The 21,528-nt window shown below is 39.6% G+C and overlaps 2 protein-coding genes across 5 annotated transcripts in view; one reads left to right on the plus strand and one right to left on the minus strand.

Annotated features, from left to right (window-relative positions):
• LOC138743206 (uncharacterized) overlaps positions 1 to 976 on the minus strand; it is a 32,957-nt gene extending 31,981 nt beyond the window's left edge. Inside the window, exon 1 of the mRNA XM_069898162.1 lies at positions 167 to 976. Within this exon, the coding sequence (XP_069754263.1) occupies positions 167 to 334 (168 nt within the window). The 5' untranslated portion in view covers positions 335 to 976. The remainder of the gene's footprint in view (positions 1 to 166) is intronic.
• g3bp1 (GTPase activating protein (SH3 domain) binding protein 1) lies at positions 36 to 21,270 on the plus strand. Of its 4 annotated transcripts, none has more exons than XM_069898158.1 (12): positions 36 to 412; positions 2,893 to 3,009; positions 3,775 to 3,856; positions 5,939 to 6,112; positions 6,718 to 6,808; positions 12,773 to 12,866; positions 13,105 to 13,279; positions 13,720 to 13,821; positions 16,438 to 16,540; positions 18,333 to 18,461; positions 19,606 to 19,724; positions 20,077 to 21,270. In XM_069898158.1, the coding sequence occupies exons 2-12, from the start codon at positions 2,915 to 2,917 to the stop codon at positions 20,341 to 20,343; spliced, it is 1,431 nt and encodes a 476-aa protein (XP_069754259.1). In that variant the 5' UTR covers positions 36 to 412; positions 2,893 to 2,914; the 3' UTR covers positions 20,344 to 21,270. The 4 variants fall into 4 exon arrangements, with proteins under 4 accessions (XP_069754259.1, XP_069754258.1, XP_069754257.1 ...); XM_069898157.1 differs by having other exon boundaries at positions 303 to 376; XM_069898156.1 differs by lacking the exon at positions 36 to 412 and adding an exon at positions 433 to 590.
• Positions 21,271 to 21,528: the final 258 nt, after the last annotated feature.

Here is a 21,528-nt window from a genome sequence, read left to right on the forward strand (position 1 = left end):
GTTCACACCAGCCAACTTCAGACACCAGCTTCCCAGCCTCCTTTGGAGCGAGCCCAGCAGCGCGAAAGCCCGCCCTTCCCTCCTGCCCATCAAAGCAGGCGGCGCATCTCATTGGCTGCTGCCGCGTCTCGGCTGTCCTCTCTCCGAGCACCCCTCCTCCACATACCTTTCCCTCCTCTACGGGGTCTCCCGCCTCGCCGGCAGCTCTTGGAGCCTTGTCGGTCGATCGAACTTGCTGGCGCGCGCGGGGCGGGGCGAAACGTGCCCGCCTCCTTGCTTCCTGCCTTCCTATTGGCTTACCTCTGCGAGACCTCAAGCCGCCGCGGCTGCCCATTCACCGGCGCGGCTGTCAATCACGCTTGCCTTTCGCTAGCAGGTTAGCGTGTTCACCCTGCCGGTTTTCTCCTTCACGGTACGGGGTTTCTCCCCCCCCCACCCCCCACCCCCCACCTATATGTATTTCGCATCTTAAAATAAAAGTGTGGGCCGACGCCGAGTCAGGGTCGCGTAGGCCTTCCCAAACCCCGGGTCAGTACCACCGGAGTTCCCCCCCCCTCCCCTCCTCCGAACTCCTCTCCCGGATTCCTGCGGTGAGTGAGTGACGGAGAGCCGGGGGGTGTTGGGGGGGGGGGGATTGAGGCCGGGGGTCCCGGAGGGGGTGTTGGGGGGGGGGGGGGGGTGAAGAGCCAGGCTGCCATTTTCATAAACGCAGCCCGAGGTTCGCCTCCCATCCGCCGCCTTGACTGGGAGGAGGGGCGGGGTGGTCGCGCGGCCTTCTGCCGGGCTTAGGCGGCCGGGCGGCCGGGCGGCGGGGGTGGGGGGGTCGGGCCTTTTGTTCCTGCTGAGCTTCGTGGGTGGGGGGGGGTTGCATCGGGACCGCTTCTTGGAGACTTGAAGAGGGATGGGGTTGGAGGAGGGGAACCGGAGTTTTTCTCTCAACCTCCCCTCCTTCCGGCTGTCCCGGGTGAGCCCGAGCTTACTGACGGATCGGGGGGGGGGGGGGGAGTATGGGGAGGGTTGGGGTTGAAGGGGGACAGTATGGGGGGGGTGGGGACAGTATGGGGGGAAGGGGGACAGTATGGGGGGAGGGGGGACAGTATGGGGGGAGGGGGGAGTATGGGGAGGGTTGGGGTTGAAGGGGGACAGTATGGGGGGGGTGGGGACAGTATGGGGGGAGGGGGGGACAGTATGGGGGGAGGGGGGACAGTATGTGGGGAGGGGGGAGTATGGGGAGGGTTGGGGTTGAAGGGGGACAGTATGGGGGGGGTGGGGGGAGTCTGGGTAGTTTGGGGTTGGGGGGAGTACGGGGTGGGTTGGGGGGGGAGTTTGGGGTGGCGGGTGGAGCATGGGGTGTGCAGCTGCTGGCCATGGGCCGGTGTTCAGCCGGAAACTCTTCCCCCCCCCCCCCGGTCTCCATGTTGCGGCCTTGTTTCCACTCCACGTGTTCGCCTGCCGCCGAACCGACCCCCCCCCCCCCCCCCCCCCCCCAGAGCCGAGAACCCCGTCACTTTGGAAGAGAGAGGCGGCGGCAAGTCTTCCTGCACCAACCCCTACTCCCTTCCAGGAGTTGATGCCCGGGCTCTGGAAGCATTTCAGTTCCTTTGGGAAGGTGTTTTCGATCGAAATGGACCTTTTTTGATTCAGCACATTGTATCAGTTCAATTCGCAAGAGAGCAATGCCTGGATCTGTCATTTTGCACTTAAGCATGAAATAGAAAGGCCTCTTGCTTGAGGCACTGTTCTGCTAGACTCCTTACAATCTAGTGGAAAATGTTTTGAATCTCGTAGAATAATGGCTTTGCTACCCCGTTTGCCGAATTACCCAGAGTGAAACGAAGACCTCGTTTTTTTTTTAGAGTTTTATTTAATTTTTACTTTTTCTTGAGGGCGTCTTCAAGCAAATGTTTGTGTAATGATTATAGGTGGCTATTTTTAAAAAGTGCAAAGCGTAAATATCTATTGAGGTATTCTACATTTTTATTAAACAAGAAAATAAGCTCATGAAAATATCACTCTAACTTAGATATTGCTACCACAAAGCAGGATTGGGAAAAATGTTGATGCCTTCAAAGTAAATAATTTCTTTGATATTTATCCCGATTTCCTTTCAAAGCTGGTAAACGTTTTGTGGTCTTTGGGTCTGCCCAAATTCTACCAGTCCTGCCTATCATAGTTTTTAAAAATCAAAATCCAACTTGTATAGATCTATATAGATATTTTGGCTCACCATGGTAATAATCGCTTTGGTGATAATTTCACAATGGAATATGGTAATACTGTATTGTTAGATTGTGGTACCAAAGGCAAACTTTTAAAGTTAGTAACATTATCAAACCTATTGTTTCATGCTTTAATTTGCTAAAGAAAAATTCCGTGTCAACAAGTCCTCCTCCCCCATCCTCACAGGAGCGACTTGACCTGAATTACTCCAGTAGTTTGTTTTTCTGGCAGGTTTACTTTTCCTTCTTTTTGCTCCAGTTTTAAATGAAAATCTTGTTTTTCCTGCTATTTTACTGCAAAACATGGTTAGGAGTAAGGCATCCATACATTTCTGATGTCTCTTTACCATTAAATCAACATTTTTTTAAATTGGTTTGAGAGCCAGTCCAGAAAGTTTCAAGTCATTGTTCTGCACTCCTATCAGTATGGATGAACTCCGGCTGGAAGAAGTGAGCACTTGGAAAATTATTGACATTTACAAGCTAGAAATGAGGGATACCAGAGCTGGAGTCTGGTACTTTTGGGGTGTCAGGCTTTGCCCTCATTCATGGCACATTTTTCTTGCAACTGTGGTTTTTCAGTTCCAATTTATTGCTGAGGTATGTGTCTGATTAATTTGCTCCAAAGTTTATTAACATTTTAAAAATACTATTATTTTCTGATTTCTTTCAGCAACTCTCAGTTGACCAAAGAGATGGTGATGGAGAAGCCAAGTCCCCTGCTTGTCGGGCGGGAATTTGTGAGACAGTATTATACGCTGCTGAACCAGGCTCCTGACTACTTGCATAGGTCAGCTGGATTTCTTTCGTGCAAGCATGTGTTCTTAATGTGAATGAAGGCAGGAGTGCTCTTTCAACAGATAAAGACTGAATTGTGAATTTTCAAACTGATTGAGAGATTTGTATATTTAGTTTTGCCAGATGAGAGGTTGCTGGGTTGGTTCCTGCCACATCAAAGTATATCAGCTGATGGCTGATGCTTCACATCTGTTCATGTTGGCCAGGACAACCTTATTCTGAAACTTGGACACATGAACGATAGTATCTTTTAGTGTCTGAAGCGTTGTTTAGTGCTGACTTGTCAGTCTAGGTTGTCCTCTTGTATTTTACAAATTACTTAGGTCTTTTACAGAATAAATTAGGAATTGTTTTTAAATTGCTACTTTCCATTGCAATAAATTAGTAAAATTATAATTTGCAAAGGCCCTTTGTATTTAATACAATTCTTTCTGACTAGATTTAGCCTGTTCTTTCTTACAAATTGTATCTGTGATATGTACCTTTTGTAATTCTACAAGGCTCAAGATTGTTGTGACACATGTTGAAATATCTGTTCCACTGCAGAGAACCTAATCTAAATCTGTCATCTAGTCAGTAATTCTTGAACAGCTGCTGCATTTGAAAATCTTTTTGTATTTAAATCTTAAAAAATGTGTTAAGTCATATGCACATATTCATAGTTGACTATTTCTCACTATTGCATTTTTAAAAACTTCTGATGGTTGTTGTTGAAAGAGTTGTTCGCCAGTTCTGTTAAAAATGTTTTGTGTTACAGGTTTTATGGAAAGAATTCTTCGTATGTTCATGGTGGTTTGACTTCAAATGGAGACCCAGCGGAAGCGGTGTATGGACAAGCGGTAATAACCTTGGCTGCTGAACATATAGATGTATAAAATTGTACACAGAAAATTGCTTATTCCAGGCATATGTGAGGTTTGCAGCTGCTTGCTCTAGTTCTGGATTTAAATCGGAGTGCTTTTGGCAGTGGTTGCAATTTAAGCTCTAGCATATTAAACAAGACACTTGTTATTGTGACACGATGGATTTTGTGTTATGAAAGCACATAGCAGACTTCCATCTCCCTATCTCTTAGTGAATGGCTTTAATATGTTACTGTCATGGATTTGATTTTCTTTAACTTATCTATTAAAATAAGCTTGTTTGAATTGCTTCTTGCTATTGATCTTGCTCTAGTTAGTAACTTGGGTCTTTAATTGTTCCTGTAACATTTAGAGATTTCAACAGTATGTAAACAAGAAAATTTGCATTTGTTGAGGTCTAGTGCAGTACTTAAGTGCTGGAGAAAAACAGCATCCATAGAAAGTTTTAAAAAGGTTGATGTTTTGAGTTGGGCCCCTTCTTCAGGAATGTTGAAAATCAGGCATACCCCTTAATAAAAGGTGGGAGGGAGGGGAAAATACCAGATAATGGGTAAAAGAAATGGGGGAATCAGATGGGAGGGTAGGAGAAATGATGGGTGAAGAGGGCAGAGGACTAGAAAGGATGTGAAGTGTTGGGAGTTGGAGAAAGGGGAACAGAGAATTGAGGGAAATGGAGAGATTGGGAGATGGGGTTAACTGAAATAAATGGTCAATATTGATGCTGTCTGATTAGAGACTGTCAAAATGGAAAACAAGGTGTTCTTCCTCTAATTTGTGGGTGGGCTCAACTGGACAGTATGTGAAGCCATGGACAGTCATGTCAGTGGTGTATGGCATTGAAGTGGTTGACCACTGGGAAATTCTTCCAGTTTAGGTAGCAAGTGGATTGGATTTTGTAATGAGTAAACCTCTGTTATTGAGACTGGGGTATGTCAAAAGGAAGAGACTGCACAAAAGCAACATGTGGATTTCAATTTTTTGTTTCATTGGTACTGCATTGAAATGTAGATTAATATAATTTTGAATATGGGTGTAGAAACTGAGTTGGTATGTAGATTGTGTAACAGATTTATTTGGTGATTGCCCTTTGCAAGTTGCATACCAATAGAAAGGAACAACATTTGGTATTTTCCATTGGTGCTCTGTGTACATTTTTACTATGTTCTGCAAAATATGTTATCACTTCCTTCTATACTTTTGAAAGTCTCATGCACTATTCAGCACTTTTTTCTACCCAACACAGTTTCCATCAGATGAGTTTTTGTGTTGAAAGTTTTAATGAAATACAGTGCAACTCCGATTATCCAAAATGGTTGGGACCAGGCCTAGTTCAGATAAATAATATTTTCTGATAACTGGTCAGCCCAGTAGCAACAGCAAATCACTTGTAACAGTGATTAAACAATAACAAACAACAAGGGAAGGTTTTGTTTAGCATGAAATAATTTTTCATTCTCACCAAAAAATAACCTGAACAAAGTAAGATAAATCCAACTCAAAATTCCACTTGGGTTTTATCAAAATTCCAACTTTTTTCAACCTGTGACGCCAGTTCCGCTCAAAAATTTTGGATAATTGAGGATTTTGGCTAATCAATTTAGGATAATCTGAGTTGTACTGTATATTCTGGGAGAAGTCTTTTCCTCATTGAATAGTAGCTTCTCCTCTACCATTATGACACCTATTTTCTGCACTTCTCATCCCCTGTGCTCCTGGATAGAGCAATAGCATTGCATTGTTGTGTCCTTGCCTTCTGCTCTGGCATCTTTGGTATTCAGCACATCTTTTAATGCCATTTCTTTCCGCTCTTGTGTGATCCCACCCTGGATACTTCCCTGCCACTCTCTTCTCAGCATTTCACAAGGGGTTCTCCCTTCATGTCTCCCTTGTTCTTCAATTTCCTCCAACCGCTTGCTAAAGTCATTGCACTCTTTTGAGTAATTGCTGGAGATGCAACCAACTTTTTGCCTCCTGTCAAAGAGTGAAGCAGCAATTTGCCTTTTGAAAATGGTAGAATTTTGATAGTGTGCATCTCATCATTTGCTTTTTTTCTTGTAGGAAATCCACAAGAAAGTTATGTCTCTTCAGTTTCGAGATTGCCGCACAAAAATCAAACATGTGGATGCTCATGCTACACTGAATGATGGGGTGGTAGTCCAGGTTATGGGTGAGCTGTCAAACAATAGACAGCCCATGAGGCGTTTCATGCAAACTTTTGTTTTAGCACCTGAGGTAAGTGGAATGTTGCATTTATTTTGGTTTCTTAAGATTTATGAAATGTGTTGCGAGATGCTGCTTTTTTTAAAAAAAAAAGTTTTTCTATGTTAGTTTTTATTACGTTTTTAATTATGTGCACATAATACATTACTAATACAGAGTTTAAAGGTGTTGAATTGGAAAATAGTTGTCAATGTAATATGAGTTACTTTTATCAGGCCAGCTAGTTTCCTGCAGTGGCATGTCCTATACTGAATAGTTAACAGATTTTTGTCATACCAATGACTCATTTAAAACATTAGGGTTTTCCTTTTCATTTGCTACACTGCTGAAGGCGCATCTACCAATGTAATGTGTGAATAACTTGTAATAGTTATTGTGATCTACTGTTTTAAAAAGTTCATCATAATGGTTTCCTGTGCAAATTTGTCACTTGAATAAAGTAATAGATGAAAGCAACAGAATTCATTTTCAGCATGGTGTTATGTTATAAATTACATGGGAAAATTATAATCTGATTCAGTGTCAAGTGAAACAAACTGTCCAGATGCAAAGCACCCAATATAACACTTTGTAAGGAGGGTAAGATGATCTTTTATGGGTTTTTTTTGTCTTGTCAGGGTTCAGTTGCAAATAAGTTTTACGTGCACAATGATATTTTCCGCTATCAAGATGAAGTCTTTGGGGATTCAGATACAGAGCCTCCTGAAGGTGAGAAAACGTATCGTGGGTTCATCGAGTTAGCAATGGTCAGATTTGGTCACATTACTTTCACTACACTTGGACATTTAATTTGTTTGATTTTATAAAATACTGTTTTCCTCTATTTTGATGCATATTTATATTATTATTGACTTAAAAAAATGATTAATTTGTAACTACAGTGAGCTCATACTATCAGGGAACCTGAAGCTGAAGGCTTTGGTTGGTTTGTAAAGCAGCTTTTGAATTTTGGTAGTTTAGAACATTCTAACCAGTAATTACACCTGTTGGGAGATTAGATTTTGGTTTTCCTTCAGTTTGACATACACACAAGTACAATGCACATTTGTTCCGATATTCGAACTTGCTGTAGCTAACTAAAGAAGTATACGTTGACTTACCCCAGTATGCAAAGAGATTATATAAAAGGTGGATGGGTAATAAATTCATTCTTGCAGTTTGCTCAAGAAAAAGCAGTGTTCCAGTAGTGTAGACAGATCTTTTTGTGATCCCGGAATAATTGTAAGCAATAAGCAAAAGTTCAAGAGCCTGATAGCTGTTGGGCGAAAAAGAAATTTTGAAGTTTATAATTGACGTTCTTGTGCCTGGATCATTTGTTTAACACTCAGTGGTAGTGTCACTGCAAGACTGTCTTTGCTGACCTTGACCTGTATTGGTAGCTAATCCCCTGGTGTTCAAGTTTTAAATTTGCATCCTGTTTTTGTTCTCCGATCTTGCACTATCTTCCATTATTCCTTGAGATTTTCCCCCCCTTTTTACCCAGCAAGTGTCCTGCCTTTCTGGAATTTCTTATCAAAATTTAATGTAAGATGAAGATTGACTGTAACCTGGCCTTGACTTTACCCCCTCATGTAAACCTTGCTGTAATAATAACAGAAGAAATAGGAGCAAGAACAGGCCCCTGGACCTTCCAGCTTGATCTGCCATTCAATGAGATCATGGCTCATCTCCACCTACCTTCCTTTTCCCTATATCCCTTTAATTCCCTTACTATGCACATGTCTATCTAACCTTAACTATATTTACTGAGGTAGCCTCCACTGCTTCAATTGGCAGCAAATTCCACAGGTTCATCACACTTTGGGAAAGGTTGTTCCTCCTCACCTCTGTCCTAACTCTACTACCCTGAATCCTGAGGCTTTGTCCCCTAGTTCTGGTCTCCCCTACCAATGGAAATAACTTGCCTACCACTATATTATCTATGAGATGGATAAGATCCATCTTATCTTTCATAATTTTGTATTTTCTGTAAGATTCCCTCATCTAAATTCCAGTGAGCATAGTCCCAGACGACCTAATCTCTCCTCATAGGCTCACCCCTACATCTCTTGAATTAAACTGGTGAACCTCCTCTGCACTGTTTCCAAAGCCAGAACATTCCTCCTCAAGGAGACCAGAACTTCATGCAGTTCTCCAAATGTGGCGTCACCAGTACCTTTTATAATTGCAGCATAACCTTCCTGCTCTTTAATTTCATCCCTCTAGCGATGAAAGCCAACATTCTACTTGCTTTCTTGATAGCCTGCTGCACTTGCAAACTAACCTTTTGTGATTCATGCACAAGCACTCCCAAGTCCTGCTCATCAGCATGCTGCAATCACTTGCCACTTAAATAATGTTCTGATCTTAAATTTTTCCTTCCAAAGTGGATAACTTCACATTTGGCAACATTGTACTCCCATCTGCCAGACCCTTGCCCACTCACTTAACATATCTATATCTCTCTCTAGACTTTCCGTACCCACTGCAGAATTTGCTTTTCGAATCAATTTTGTGTCATCAGCGAACTTGGATATACTGCGCTCTGTTCCCCTCTTACAAAAATAATTTTCACCTGTAAACATTTCTGATATTCAGTGAAATTTAAAAAACAACTTAAATAGATTTAAATAATTTATATATTATGTTTTTCAAGTAAAAAAGTAGGTAAAATACAGTAAAACTTTAAAACTGCAATTCTTTGGAAATCCTAACTCCTGGGCATTTGACTAGCTTGCTTTAGTTTCTCATGCTTCCTTTAAACTTGGAAATGTTTATTATAGTACAGTACAACTCAAATTATCCAAAATGGTCAGGAATGGGCATATTTCTGATAAATAATATTTTTGGATAACTGGTCATTTAAAAAAAAACCCAGTAGCAACAGAAAGTCATTTGTGACAGTGTTTAAACAACAACACACAAGGGAAGGTTTTTAAAGCATGAAATAATGGTTAATTCTCACCAAAAAACACCATGAACTCGAAATTCTACTCTCTTTTCCAAAACGTTTTCAACCTATGATGTCAGTTTGGCTCTGCAAAAATTTTGGATAACTGAAGGGTTCTGATTCAGATATCTTCAATTATCTAAAAAAAAATTTCGGAGCAGAACAGACATCACTTCTGGGTCCAAAACATTTTTGGATAACTTGAGGATTTCAGATAATCCAATATTGTATAATTGGAGTTGTAGTATATGTAACAGCTTAACAGAAAAGTGAAGAAAATCTCAAGGGTGTTATATTGTATGTTAAGTTGCTGTACATTAATAATAACAAGGTAAAATGAAATAAAAGCACAAATTACCTTTTTAATGAAAGTTACTTAGCCATTGAAAAGGCTGGCTAGCTAAAAGCTCAAGAACTAAATTCAATGGGTATCTGGCCACAGATTTGTATGATGTGGGAAAAATCCAAGTTATGTACCATCAATGGTGAATTTGCAAATAAATGGCATATGTGGGGTTAGATATGTTGTCATCTGATCTCCATCTACTTTCTGACTAGAGTATTGCAGTCTTCATTGGAAAATAAGAGCAGGAGTAGCTAGCCCTTCGTTCTGGCCTACCATTCAATGCAATTATGATCTTCTCAAACCTGTGTAAACAGCAATAGCCATCCTAGCCCTCTATGTGAAAGAATTCGACAGGTACACCACCATGTGAGTGAAAATTTGACCCCTCTTATCTTAATTACATTTCGTGTGACTTCTTATCCCATCCCAGTTCAGTATTTTTTAAATTAAACTTCCTCATTCTTTTAAACATTGGAGATCCATGAAACCCATTATTTGAATGATTAATTGCCCATTTCTAATTGCCTCTGAGAAGTTTGTAGTGAATTGCCACCTTGAACTGTTGCAGTCCTTGAGCTATGGGTATTCCACAATGCTGTTAGGGAGGGTATTCCAGGATTTTGACTTAGCAACTGGAAGTATGGCAATACATTTCCAAATCAAGATGGTGTATATTTGGGCAACTTCCAGGCCATGATTTTGCTGCCCTTGCTGTTCTAGCTGGGAGAGGTCTGGATTTGGAAGATGCTGTCTCAAGATTCTTGAGTTGTTGCAGTGAATCCTGTAGATGTTATAAATTGCTGCCACTGTGCATTGATGGTGATGTGAGTGAGTGGTGTAGATGGGGGTGCCTATAAAGTTGAGTGTAATGTCCTGTATGGTGTCAACATTAAGTGGGTTTGAACCTGCAATCGTGCTGGCAAATGGAGAGTATTCCGTTGCACTCTTGACTGGAGCCTGGTACATAGTCGAAAGACATTAAGGAATTAAGGTGATTTTTCTCACTGCAGCATTCCTCACTTCTGACCTGCTCTTGGAACCATATTGTTAATTCAGTTCAATTTCTGGTCAGTAATCTTGATAGTAGGGGATTTAGTGATGGTGAAGCTATTGAATGCCAAGAACTGATAGCTGAATTTTCTCTCATTGGATATCGTTGTTGCCTGACACAGATATTACGTGCCAACTATCAGCCTAAGCCTGTATGTTGAGTTAGGATAAGGCTGCCAACTGTAAATCCGTCCCATTTTATTACCCACAATCTTGTATGGTTTAATTTTGCACATAAACCTCTTGTGTATCGGCTTAACCTAAAGGTCTTCTACTGAAAATCCGGTTGTACCATCAACGTCAGTTTTCTCTTTTCTGTATTGCAGGTTACATCAATGAAAATTTGATTGACTTTGTCAAACGTTATTTTCCTTGTAAAAGTCCATGTGGATTTTAGTTTCTAAGTATATATATATATATATATATATATCTTGTTTCTGAAATGGTTTATTTTTCTCCTTTTACAAAACAAGTAGGAGTAGCTCATTTGGCCATGGACTTGGCACCCTCTTTAAATTTTGGATTGCTGTATTTTCACTCAGTGTGCATATAACGTGCAGAAATCATAAAAGAAAATATTTGACATAATTTAAATTCCGACTGACAAAAGCAATTTTCATTTAAATATGAGACAAAGCACATACCAGTATCTGCAACACCCAATGAACTTCCCTCAGAGGTGTCAATCGCCCATTATATGGATGATAACCTGCTGCAACAATACATTAACAAGCTTTGGAGAGGATAAATAGAATGGAGACCGGCATTGAGCCGGATTTTAATTCTAATTTTTCAAATCAGAGGCACTTGATATATCAATCTCCTCCCTCAGGTGTAGTACCTTAGCCAGAATGTCCTGTTTATAGGAATACCGTGGCATTCAGTACAAAGAGATGTTCCCAAGATCAGAATTTCCCATGCCTGCTATAAATTGTGCACATTCTTTCATTGTTACTATTACATTCCCATGCTCACTATAAATTGCCAGTGCATCTTTCCCATGCCCGCTGTAAATTGTGCAAGTTCTTTCAATACTGCTATTGTATTCCCACACCCTCTATAAATTGCTGGTTTGACTTTCCCATGCATATAATGTGCACATTCTTTCAACAAGTAAAAATATTCTCATATAGCATGCACATGCATTTAATGAGTGGGAGTTGCCTGGTTTGTAAAATATACATAAAATACATGCATTACATGCTTAAATATATATGGTACATTCGCCATCTTCCAATTTGCAAGAACCTTTTGATACTCTATAGAATTTTGGAAGATGCATCCAATGTATCCATTCCACTGAATTGGACTACTGACCAGCACCCATCATCTAACCTATAAAAGATAATAGAAAGATTGGAGTTGTGCACAGGATAAACAGTCATCAAAGAATACAGTAGAATGTAGATGTCCTGGGCAGAAGGGTGTGTTGCCCTACTGTATTGTTCTATCTCTGTATTTGCTTAGTACCTGCAAAAGGAAGATCAGTTGTTGCCTTTTGAAATATGAATAGAATCCAGAAGTACGACCTTGGTACAGGAAGGTGGACTGTTGTAAAAGATAAGCTATGGTATTGCGCAAAGGAACAGACATGAAGGGCTGAAGCTGTTTCTGTTATGTGATAATCGTCCTTCCAAGCAAAAATAGTTTCTCGAGCCCTTGCAGAATGTTATACAATTCCTGGAAAATGTAGTTTGATACTTTACAGAGTAGGATTTATTTTTAGTAAAAGCAACTATCATAATGCTTTTCCATATTATTTTTTGGATAAAGTTTCAAAATGTCTGCTCTGACCATCATGTAAAATAGGCTTCATAATTTTATAAACCTTCATTCTGCCATTAATTTCTCCCAAGTTTTAAAGTTAAAATTAGATTTCTGCTTTTTTAATTAATTACTAAAGTCTGCACTGCTTTGACAGCTATTTGTAATAATTTCTCCTCTTGTCAATGGATAGCTATTTCAGAAATGAATGACAATTGAATTGCTTCAAGGGTAGTTTCTCTTACAAAACCTTTGGAACAGACAATTTAGTGCATGTAGGTATTCATTCACAGAAAATAACCCAAAAGAGTTCACTGCATGCACAAAAGCTCCACATGATCTGAAATGAAATAATGAAAAGGGCGAAGATTGATTGCCAGAACTTTGCGATGTTCTACAGATAAATAAGATGAATTTATTATTGGAATTAAATTTCCATAAATGGGAAGCACCTTGATTTTGAGGCAATTAAAAGTTCAAACATTGTATCTAATCAAATTTGTGTCGTTTGGAGTAGATGCATTATCCAATGAAGTTTTTATTAGTGTCACCCGAAGTTACTGACTGGTTTGTTTAATTGTAGAGTCTGAGGAAGAAGTCGAGGAACCTGAAGAACAACAGCCATCACCAGAAGCTGTGCAAGATGATGGTGGAGTTTACTATGACCCAGCTGTGAGGTAAAGGAATATCCAATGCTTTCCTTTTCTACCATCATAATTCAATAATGAGGAGGAAAAAAACATTTCAGTACTATATTTCAGAAGAAGCATGTTGGGATGGGAAAACTCCTTATTGATCATGGAAGAAAGTGAATGTATGCTTCTACAAAGTGGTTATTGTTGGGTGATAAATTACTAATATATTGGTGTCGCATTATATCAGTGTGCGTTGACTTCTCGTGCTGTCCACTTACAGTAATGGTGTCGAGGAGCCCTCCGAGGAACACATTGTTGCACCTGAACCAGAACCATCTGTGGAGGAAGTAAAGCCTGAACCTGTCTTGGAGGAAGAAGTCATTGAGGAACCTGTGGTGAAATCTCCATCCCCTCCACCTGCTGACCCAGCACCTATTGTAACAGAGGATTCTAGGGTAGGAACATTCTGCCTGTAATTTATCTGCTATGGAAAAGTCTACATCTAGTTGCACAATCTATCCTCATTCTTTCACCCCTTAATTTTGTGTCTGAGGATCGGAAAAGTAGAAACTTTGTTGGCCATTCTAATTGACCAAGACAGTTTGTTTGCAAATTCAAAAGGGAAAGTGGACATAACAATCTAAGGATTTACTTTTGTTCCTGTTGTTAATTTATCATTTTATTATTGTAGCACCACCTTTATTGGCAAATGTGAACAAATCTACCCCAGTTGTGCTCTTTATAATTTGCTACACTTGAGCTCTTACAGTAATTCTAAACCTTCATCTCAACTCTTATTTGAATTTAGTTACAACTGTGCGCATGAATTTGCTTTTTTGCGCTGTGATCTATTCTTGAGCATCTTCTCATTGAAATCTTATTTATAATTTCTCAGACTTTTTCATGGGCTTCAGTAACAAGCAAAAACCTGCCCCCTAGTGGCATTGTTCCCACCACTGGAATTCCACCTCATGTTGTCAAAGCACCTGCACCACAGGTAATAATTGTTAATGCAGACTAAAGTTGCATTTAAAAGGAGGACTGTGATTATTTACTGAAATGATTCTTTGCTCACTTTATTTGCAGTTCATTTTGCATCTTCTGTTGGTCCAGTTCTAATTCAAGTTGATATTAACTTGGAATTATGTTGAGGCTTCTGAGACAGTGATCAAATACCGTTCTGCATATTTTCACCCCAGACTTAATAAATAGCCGCATAAACTGATTTTACTTGCTGCAGCTAGCACTGAGTAATGGAGGATCGAACCCAGAAGATCTTTGTATGACTTTGAAGGAGCATGAGAGTCTTGAAGTCAAATTTTGTATGTTTGACATTTTTTCCTGAATTAAAATAACTTGCATTGGAACATTTTGTTAAATTTGGCTTTGAAATATAGAAGTAAAATATTGCAGATTCTGGAAAATGTGAAATTGAACAAAACAGATAGCAAAAAGATTTATAAATATATAAAACAAGAAAGTGGCTAGAGTCAACATGGGTCACTTGGAAGATGAGAAAGGGAAATTGATATAGAGTAATGAGGAAATGGCCAAGGCATTGAACAGATATTTTGTGTCAGTCTTCATGGTGGAAGACACGTCCAGCACGCCAAAGAGTGGTGTTAGAGATGCAAAGGGAGGTGAGGGCCTTTAAAATGTTGCAAAAGAGATAGCGATGAGCAAACTAATGGGTCTGAAGGTGGACAAATCCCTTGGTCCTGATGGGATGCATCCCAGGGTACTGAAGGAAATGGCAGGAGTTATAGTTGATGTGATTCTCTGGATTCTGGGCTGGTCCTGGCAGATTGGAAAGCAGCAAATGTCACTTTTTAAAAAGGGATGTAGGCAGAAGACTGGTAACTGTTGGCCAGTTAACTTAACGTCTGCAGTCGAGAAAATGCTTATAGCTGTCATTAAGGATGAGATAGCAAGACATTTAGAACTAAGGGGTTCCATCAGGCAGATGCAGCATGAATTCAGATAGGGTAGGTCTTGTTTGACAAACTTACTGGAGTTCTTTGAGGATATATTGGATGTGGTAGATAGAAAGGAACAGGTTTTTATATATATATTTGGATTTCCAGAAGCTGTTTGATGTGGTGCTGCACAAGAGACTAATCAATAATATACAGATGAATGGAGTCGGGGGAAGTATATTGGCATGGATTGAGGGTTGGTTAACTGACAGAGACTCAGGATAAATGGGTGTTTTTCTGATTGGCAGACAGTGGTAAGTGGGGTGGCACGGGGATTGGTGCTGGTAAGTGGGGTGGCACGGGAATTGGTGCTGGTAAGTGGGGTGGCACGGGGATTGGTGCTGGTAAGTGGGGTGGCACGGGGATTGATGCTGGTAAGTGGGGTGGCACGGGGATTGGTGCTGGTAAGTGGGGTGGCACGGGGATTGGTGCTGGTAAGTGGGGTGGCACGGGGATTGGTGCTGGTAAGTGGGGTGGCACGGGGATTGGTGCTGGGCCTGCAGCTGTTCATCATTTACATTGATGATTTGGAGGAGGGGACAGTGTCGTGTGGCCAAGTTTGCAGATGATACTAAATTGAGTGGAAAAGCAAAAGAATGTGGAGAGGCTGCAGAAGGATATAGTTAAGTTAGGTGAGTGAACAAAGGTCTGGGAGGTGGAGTACAATGCTAGAAAATGGAAGGTCATTCACTTTGGTAGGAAAAATAAAAGAGCAGATTATTTTTTAAATGGTTAAAAAAAAACTGGAACATGCTGTTGTGCAGGAGTTGGGAGTGCTTGTGCATGAATTGCACAAAAGGTTATTGAGAAGGCAAACGGAATGTTGACCTTCATCGATAGGGGAATTGAATTCAAGAGCAGGGAGGTCATGCTGCAACTATATAAGGTACTGGTGAGGCCGCACCTGGAAAACTGCAGTTCTGATCTCAATACTTGAGGAAGGATATACTGGCCTTGCAAGGCAATGCAGAGGAGGTTCACCAGGTTGATCCTGGAGATAAGGGGGCTGACCTATTATGAGAGACTAAATCGTCTGGGATTATACTCACTCGAATTCAGAAAAATGAGAGATCTTATAGAAACATAAAATTAAGAGATAGATAAGATAGTTAGGAAAATTGTTTTCACTGGTAGGTGAGACCAGAACTAGGGGACACAGCCTCAAGATTCAGGGGAGTAGATTTAAGAGAGACGAGAAAAATCTTTTTCCCCAGAGAGTAGTGACTCTGTGGAATTCTCTGCCCAGGAAAGCAGTTGAGGCTACTTCATTAAACATATTTAAGGTTCAGATAGATAGATTTTTACATAAAAAAAGTAATTAAGGAATTTGGGGAGAAGACAGGTAGGTGGAGTTGAGTCAATAATCAGATCAGCCATGAACTTATTGAATGGCAGAGCAGGCTCAAAGGTCCTGATGGCCTACTCCTCCTGTTTCTTATGTTCCTATGCTAGAATTATTCACTAGACAAGGCACCATTTGTGGACAAAGTTAAAATGTTTTGATTCTATGGAATAGTACCTCTAAACCAGTCTTACATTTGTGTTTCAGGACAGCACTGTATAGATTTTGAATCATTGTTTAAGTTTTTTCCCACAATTCATGAAGAGCCATTGAATAATAAATTATTTATTTATAGCCCCGGCCAGAAACAAAACCAGAAATACAGATTCCAGCACCAAGGCCTCGTGATCAACGGATTAGGGAACGGCAAGGTATGCCACCACGAGGCCCCAGGCCAGGTAAAGTTCTGTTCCGTAAAGCTTGTTACCAATACTTGAGGGAAGAACCTGCTTAACCTTTTCTTCACTGCTCTAACTATGACTGTGCAAAACAGTTGTAACAAGTGCAAGAAATACATGCTTTGTTATGTCCTGTGATGGTGTCAGTGCTAGTTTGGTGGATAAGAACTGGTCTAGAGCTGAAGATTGAACAGAGCATCATGTTGCTGTTGGCCATTATTTGCACTGAATTTTAATTCTGTTTTGAGTTTAGCAGATTAACATGAAAAAATAGCTACATTAATTTCACTTGCATTTGGTACTCTGACATTTTGTTTATATTTCTGTTATTAAAATGGTGGGCTTTCAAGGATGGTCAGTTATTGCAGGATTATTGGTGTTTGCATTATTTAAAACTCTTGAGACAAAATATTTAATATTTGGTAATCAGTTATTTTTATGCCTTATGACACTAAAATACCAATGTTTGCAGTTGAGATGGTTGGACATCAGAATAGAAAGTGATGGGAGAATAATCTATGAGAAAACTAGCAAAATGTAAGCAAAGGAATGAAAGTAGGTTGCTGGATGAAAGATTAAAGATGAAGCAGTAATTTATACATTTTCCTTGGCTAATGCTATCTTACACTTTTGCAAACTTGTCATAGTTCAGGCAAAATGAATGGAATAGGTCATTAAATCTCTCGCCTATTCTGACAAAAAAGAATATCAGGGTTTTATGTGATGTCCATGTGTGTACTTTGACCTGCTCAATATTAGTCAGCAGGCAGATGATACAGCTCTTACCTGTTCTGAAATGTGCGGGTTGAAAGATTTTTAAAGAGACCAACAGTTTTTATAATCAAGGATGTCATGATTTTGATTTTTTTTTATACTTGGCGACTTCTGATTTGGCATTAGCACCTTGGGTAGCATCTATTGCACACTAAAAATGCTGTCTCATTTTTGACTAATTTCCCTCAAAATTCTTATTTAACCATAGACATTTAGATAGGATTTTGTTAAACCCACTCCATCAAAAATGGTGGTTCTCAACTAGTGGGTCTTTAAGAATGTTAAATAAAATATTTAAAATTGGATAAAGATTTTAAAAAAAAATATTGCTCTGTCATTGGCACTAGTGGGCCACTAGTTAGGCTGGATGCCAGGTGGGCCTTAGACTGGAAAAAAAAGGTTGAGAACTACTGATCTAAGACATGGAGACCATAACTGTCCATTGGTGTTCTTACCAGGGCTTCGTATCTCAATAGCATTCTTCCCATCAGATGAAAATACCTTTATTTCATTAGGCCTTTCATTATTTTCTATATTTTCAGTAAAAAGAATATTTAACATATTTAAAAGCTTAGGAAAAAACAGATGCAGGAATTTTGCAATTATAAACAAAAAAAAATGCTCGAAATAACCAGCAGGAGAGAGGAGGGAAGGGTTGATGTAGAAGAAAAAAAACCTGGAAAGTCATTATGACTTTTTCTGCTTTATTTTCCATACTTTCCCAGTTGGTTATGACACTTTGTATATGGCTTGCCATGTTCTCTTTATTTCAAATTTGACTCCATGTTAAATTGAGTATTATCAGTTTATTTACCTAAATGTTGAGCATGTTGGTTTGGAAATTTTTGTTAACCCCATAATGAAACACCAATAAAGCTAGTTAAATAATTAATATACTCGGTATTTTCAGAAACTACAGGAATGACCTGAACATTCATGTCTGCTTGTAAGTTTACTGCTTTAATGGGTTTTCAACAAGAGAACTGAAGGTCTTGAAAAGTATATTTTCTTGTTTCAGGTCGCAGTGAGAATGAGGCGGGAGATACTGAAACACGGCGCACAATCCGATACCCAGACAGCCATCAGTTATTTGTTGGGAACCTGCCCCATGATATTGATGAAACAGAGCTAAAAGAATTTTTCACAGGTTTGTGGAAGTTTGAATTATAAATAGTGTTTTAGCAAATAGGGTTTATTTAAAAATGTTTTTGCATTGGTTCATTCTTTCTTGTCACCTGCAGATCGACATTCTGTAAGGAACAAAAAGAAACTAGTCTTTTGTTGTATTTGATCTAATTTCTTGCGTAAAGCACTGACTTCCGGAGCACATATCAGATGAGCTAAATATTTCTCTTTCCTTGTTTTGAAGTGATTTATTTATTTGACCTTCACAGAACTTTGTATCCTGGCACAAATTCCACCTCCTTTCCCTGGGTTAATTGTTCAATTCCTTTACAACTTCAATTCTGTGTCTACATTATCCCTTGACCTGCTATCTCTCAATAACTTCCTCTTCCTACTTTACTTCTCCATCAGTATTCTTTTACCAACCGAAGCCAGGTACTATTGGGTTTTCCATTGAATGTGTGTTCGTGTGCTACTTTTCACGTTTGCATGGGTTTAATAGAATGCTTCCTGTTTTCTATGAAGATTGACAGAAAAATTCCTTATCAATTGAGAAATATCTAATTGCCGACATGAGCATACGGAATCGAAGCAGGAGTAGGTTATTTGGTCCTTGTGCTTTGTGAAATTGTGGCTGTTTTTTAATTTAATAAAATTTCCCTGAATTAACTGGTTATCAAGTTAATTAATGTCTTAATATCATCTTTAATTAATATATTATACTTGAGCATTCACAGCTACCTTGGGTACTGAATTGCAAAGATTCACTACGGTGGGTGATTTTTTTTTTTTGTTCTGTTCTCAAAGACCGAACCCAGACAGGATTGGGGAAATGTCTGCTCCTTGTATTCCAAGGAATCAAAACTTTTTTTCCATGAAATAAATTGGGACATTTCTCAAGTACACCAAGCTTATCGGAATGAACGCATCTATGAATTCTCTGCCATGTCAATAACATGCCAGGTTGGAATGCAGAAACAGCAAACACCGACTAATTTCAAGGTGTAAGTTGTGTTGGAGAGGTTAGAAAAGTAGGCTAGAAAGAGCTGGATGTGAATACATTGTTTGATATATAAACGGTTAATCAACCTGACGGAATAGGGCTCTGACATGTATAATAAAATCACAACTATATTGCAGGTTTCAATCTGGCAAATCTTTTGCAGGGTATGGGAATGTGGTAGAACTCCGCATTAACACCAAGAGCAGTGGTGGAAAATTGCCCAACTTTGGTTTTGTTGTATTTGATGTCCCTGAGCCTGTTCAGAAGATCCTAAGCAGCAAGGTAATATATAATAGACCACTCTTCTTGCTTTTCAGAACTTTTTCTGCTTCTTGTTTTTGAGTGTTAATTTTTCTTCCTTCCTTCCCTGGTTTCACCAAACTTCAAAGCTTGGTTTTTCCTGTATCGTTTGCAATTAAAAGGGAAATTGTGGGAAACTTGATCAATTTGTGGTTGAGGATGCTAATATTTAAAAAAGATGATTTGCAACTATAATAAAAAATACAAAGCCACACTAAAGTCCTGATTCTGCTGCATTCGTTGGTGTTTCAATTTTTTCAAAATTTCATGCTTGTTCAAAAATTTGTGGCATTGATTTTTTTTGCCGCCTTCATTTTGCTTTCCTTCCCTGCAGCCTATTAAATTCCGAGGTGAGCTTAGACTAAATGTAGAGGAAAAGAAAACACGATCTATTCGTGAAGGTGAACGGAGAGGTGATGATCGCCGGGAAAATAGACCAAGAGGACCTGGTGGGCCCCGTGGTGGACTTGGTGGAGGAATGATGCGAGATCGGGAGGGCCGAGGTGGCCTGTCCCGAGGAGGCCTAACGCAGAAACCAGGACCAGGAGCTGGAAGAGGAGGTGGACAAGGAGAATCTCGTTTCTCAGGGCCACGTCACTGAAAGTACCTTCACTGGCTATTGGTGTGAGCTGATGGTACTAATGTTCTCTCTCATGCTCTTGTGATTCAGCTTTGTTTTTGGAATGTGATTTCGACCTGTACAGATTTATTTTTTCAGTACAGAAAATGGCCTTTTTTTTGTTCTCGACTTGTGTAGTAGTCATCGTCCCACGAAACATCCTCTCTGAATTTTTTATTTGTTTTTTTTTAAAAATGGATTTCAAATCAGAATCTCATGCTTGAAGACAGATTCTGAATGGAGTGGATTGGGATGACTAACAGCTATGAACTGGATTTTAGTACCTGCTGCCTCTTAGCTGCTCCGGGAACGTGTTGGCCCATACTGACTGAAATTTGGTGCAGAATTTTTAAATTGGAAACCTGGTTGCAATTTTTTCACACAGACCTCCATCTTCAGGAAAAAAAAACAACTTTTTACGTAGCACTCGACAATTAAACAAAAACATTCTGTCTACATTGCACACTGTTCTCTGATTCGATTATGGAGGACACAGTGCTGTTTGTATTTGGACTGGAACCAATGTGATTAACTAGATGGTTGCTAATAAGCACCACTATTGTAAACTGGAGAAAGCTTCCAGTTCCTGTTCAGAAATGCTGTGCTATTAAGATCAGATGTGGACTAATACAATAGATGTGAGTCATCGACATCTTTCTTTTCAATCCCTTAGTTTTCATCATTCGAGAATCTCTTTCACAGTGGAACTTTTTAAAAACATTTAACTCTGACATACTTGACATCGAGACACGTTTCCTCTGGAATTGTGAATTTTTTTTAAAACTGTAAATTGCAGAAAAACTCTTCTGGTTTAGTTTGTATTGTAAAGCGTATTGGTTGTGCCTTCTATTTATCTCTCATTCCAATCTTGGCAAAGTTGTACAAATAAATGTAGATTGCTTTATTCAATATGTATGGCTTTGTGGTGTTTGTTCAGACAGGGTGCCTTCCTGGAATACGCATTTATTTGGCTGAATAACATTTTGGACAGCATTAGAAATAAGTTTTTTTTTCTAGGTAACATACAATGTAGAATTTTAAGTTTTCGCATGTTTGCTGATAAAACATGGTTCAAAACATTCCTATTTTTGCTTGTTCACTGGAATGAATGGTAACTACAGCTAATGATTGTAGAGCCTAAGTTGTCAAGAACATTTGCTCTTCTCA

Source organism: Narcine bancroftii, chromosome 9 (genome assembly GCF_036971445.1).
Source record: "Narcine bancroftii isolate sNarBan1 chromosome 9, sNarBan1.hap1, whole genome shotgun sequence".
Taxonomy (NCBI): domain Eukaryota; kingdom Metazoa; phylum Chordata; class Chondrichthyes; order Torpediniformes; family Narcinidae; genus Narcine; species Narcine bancroftii.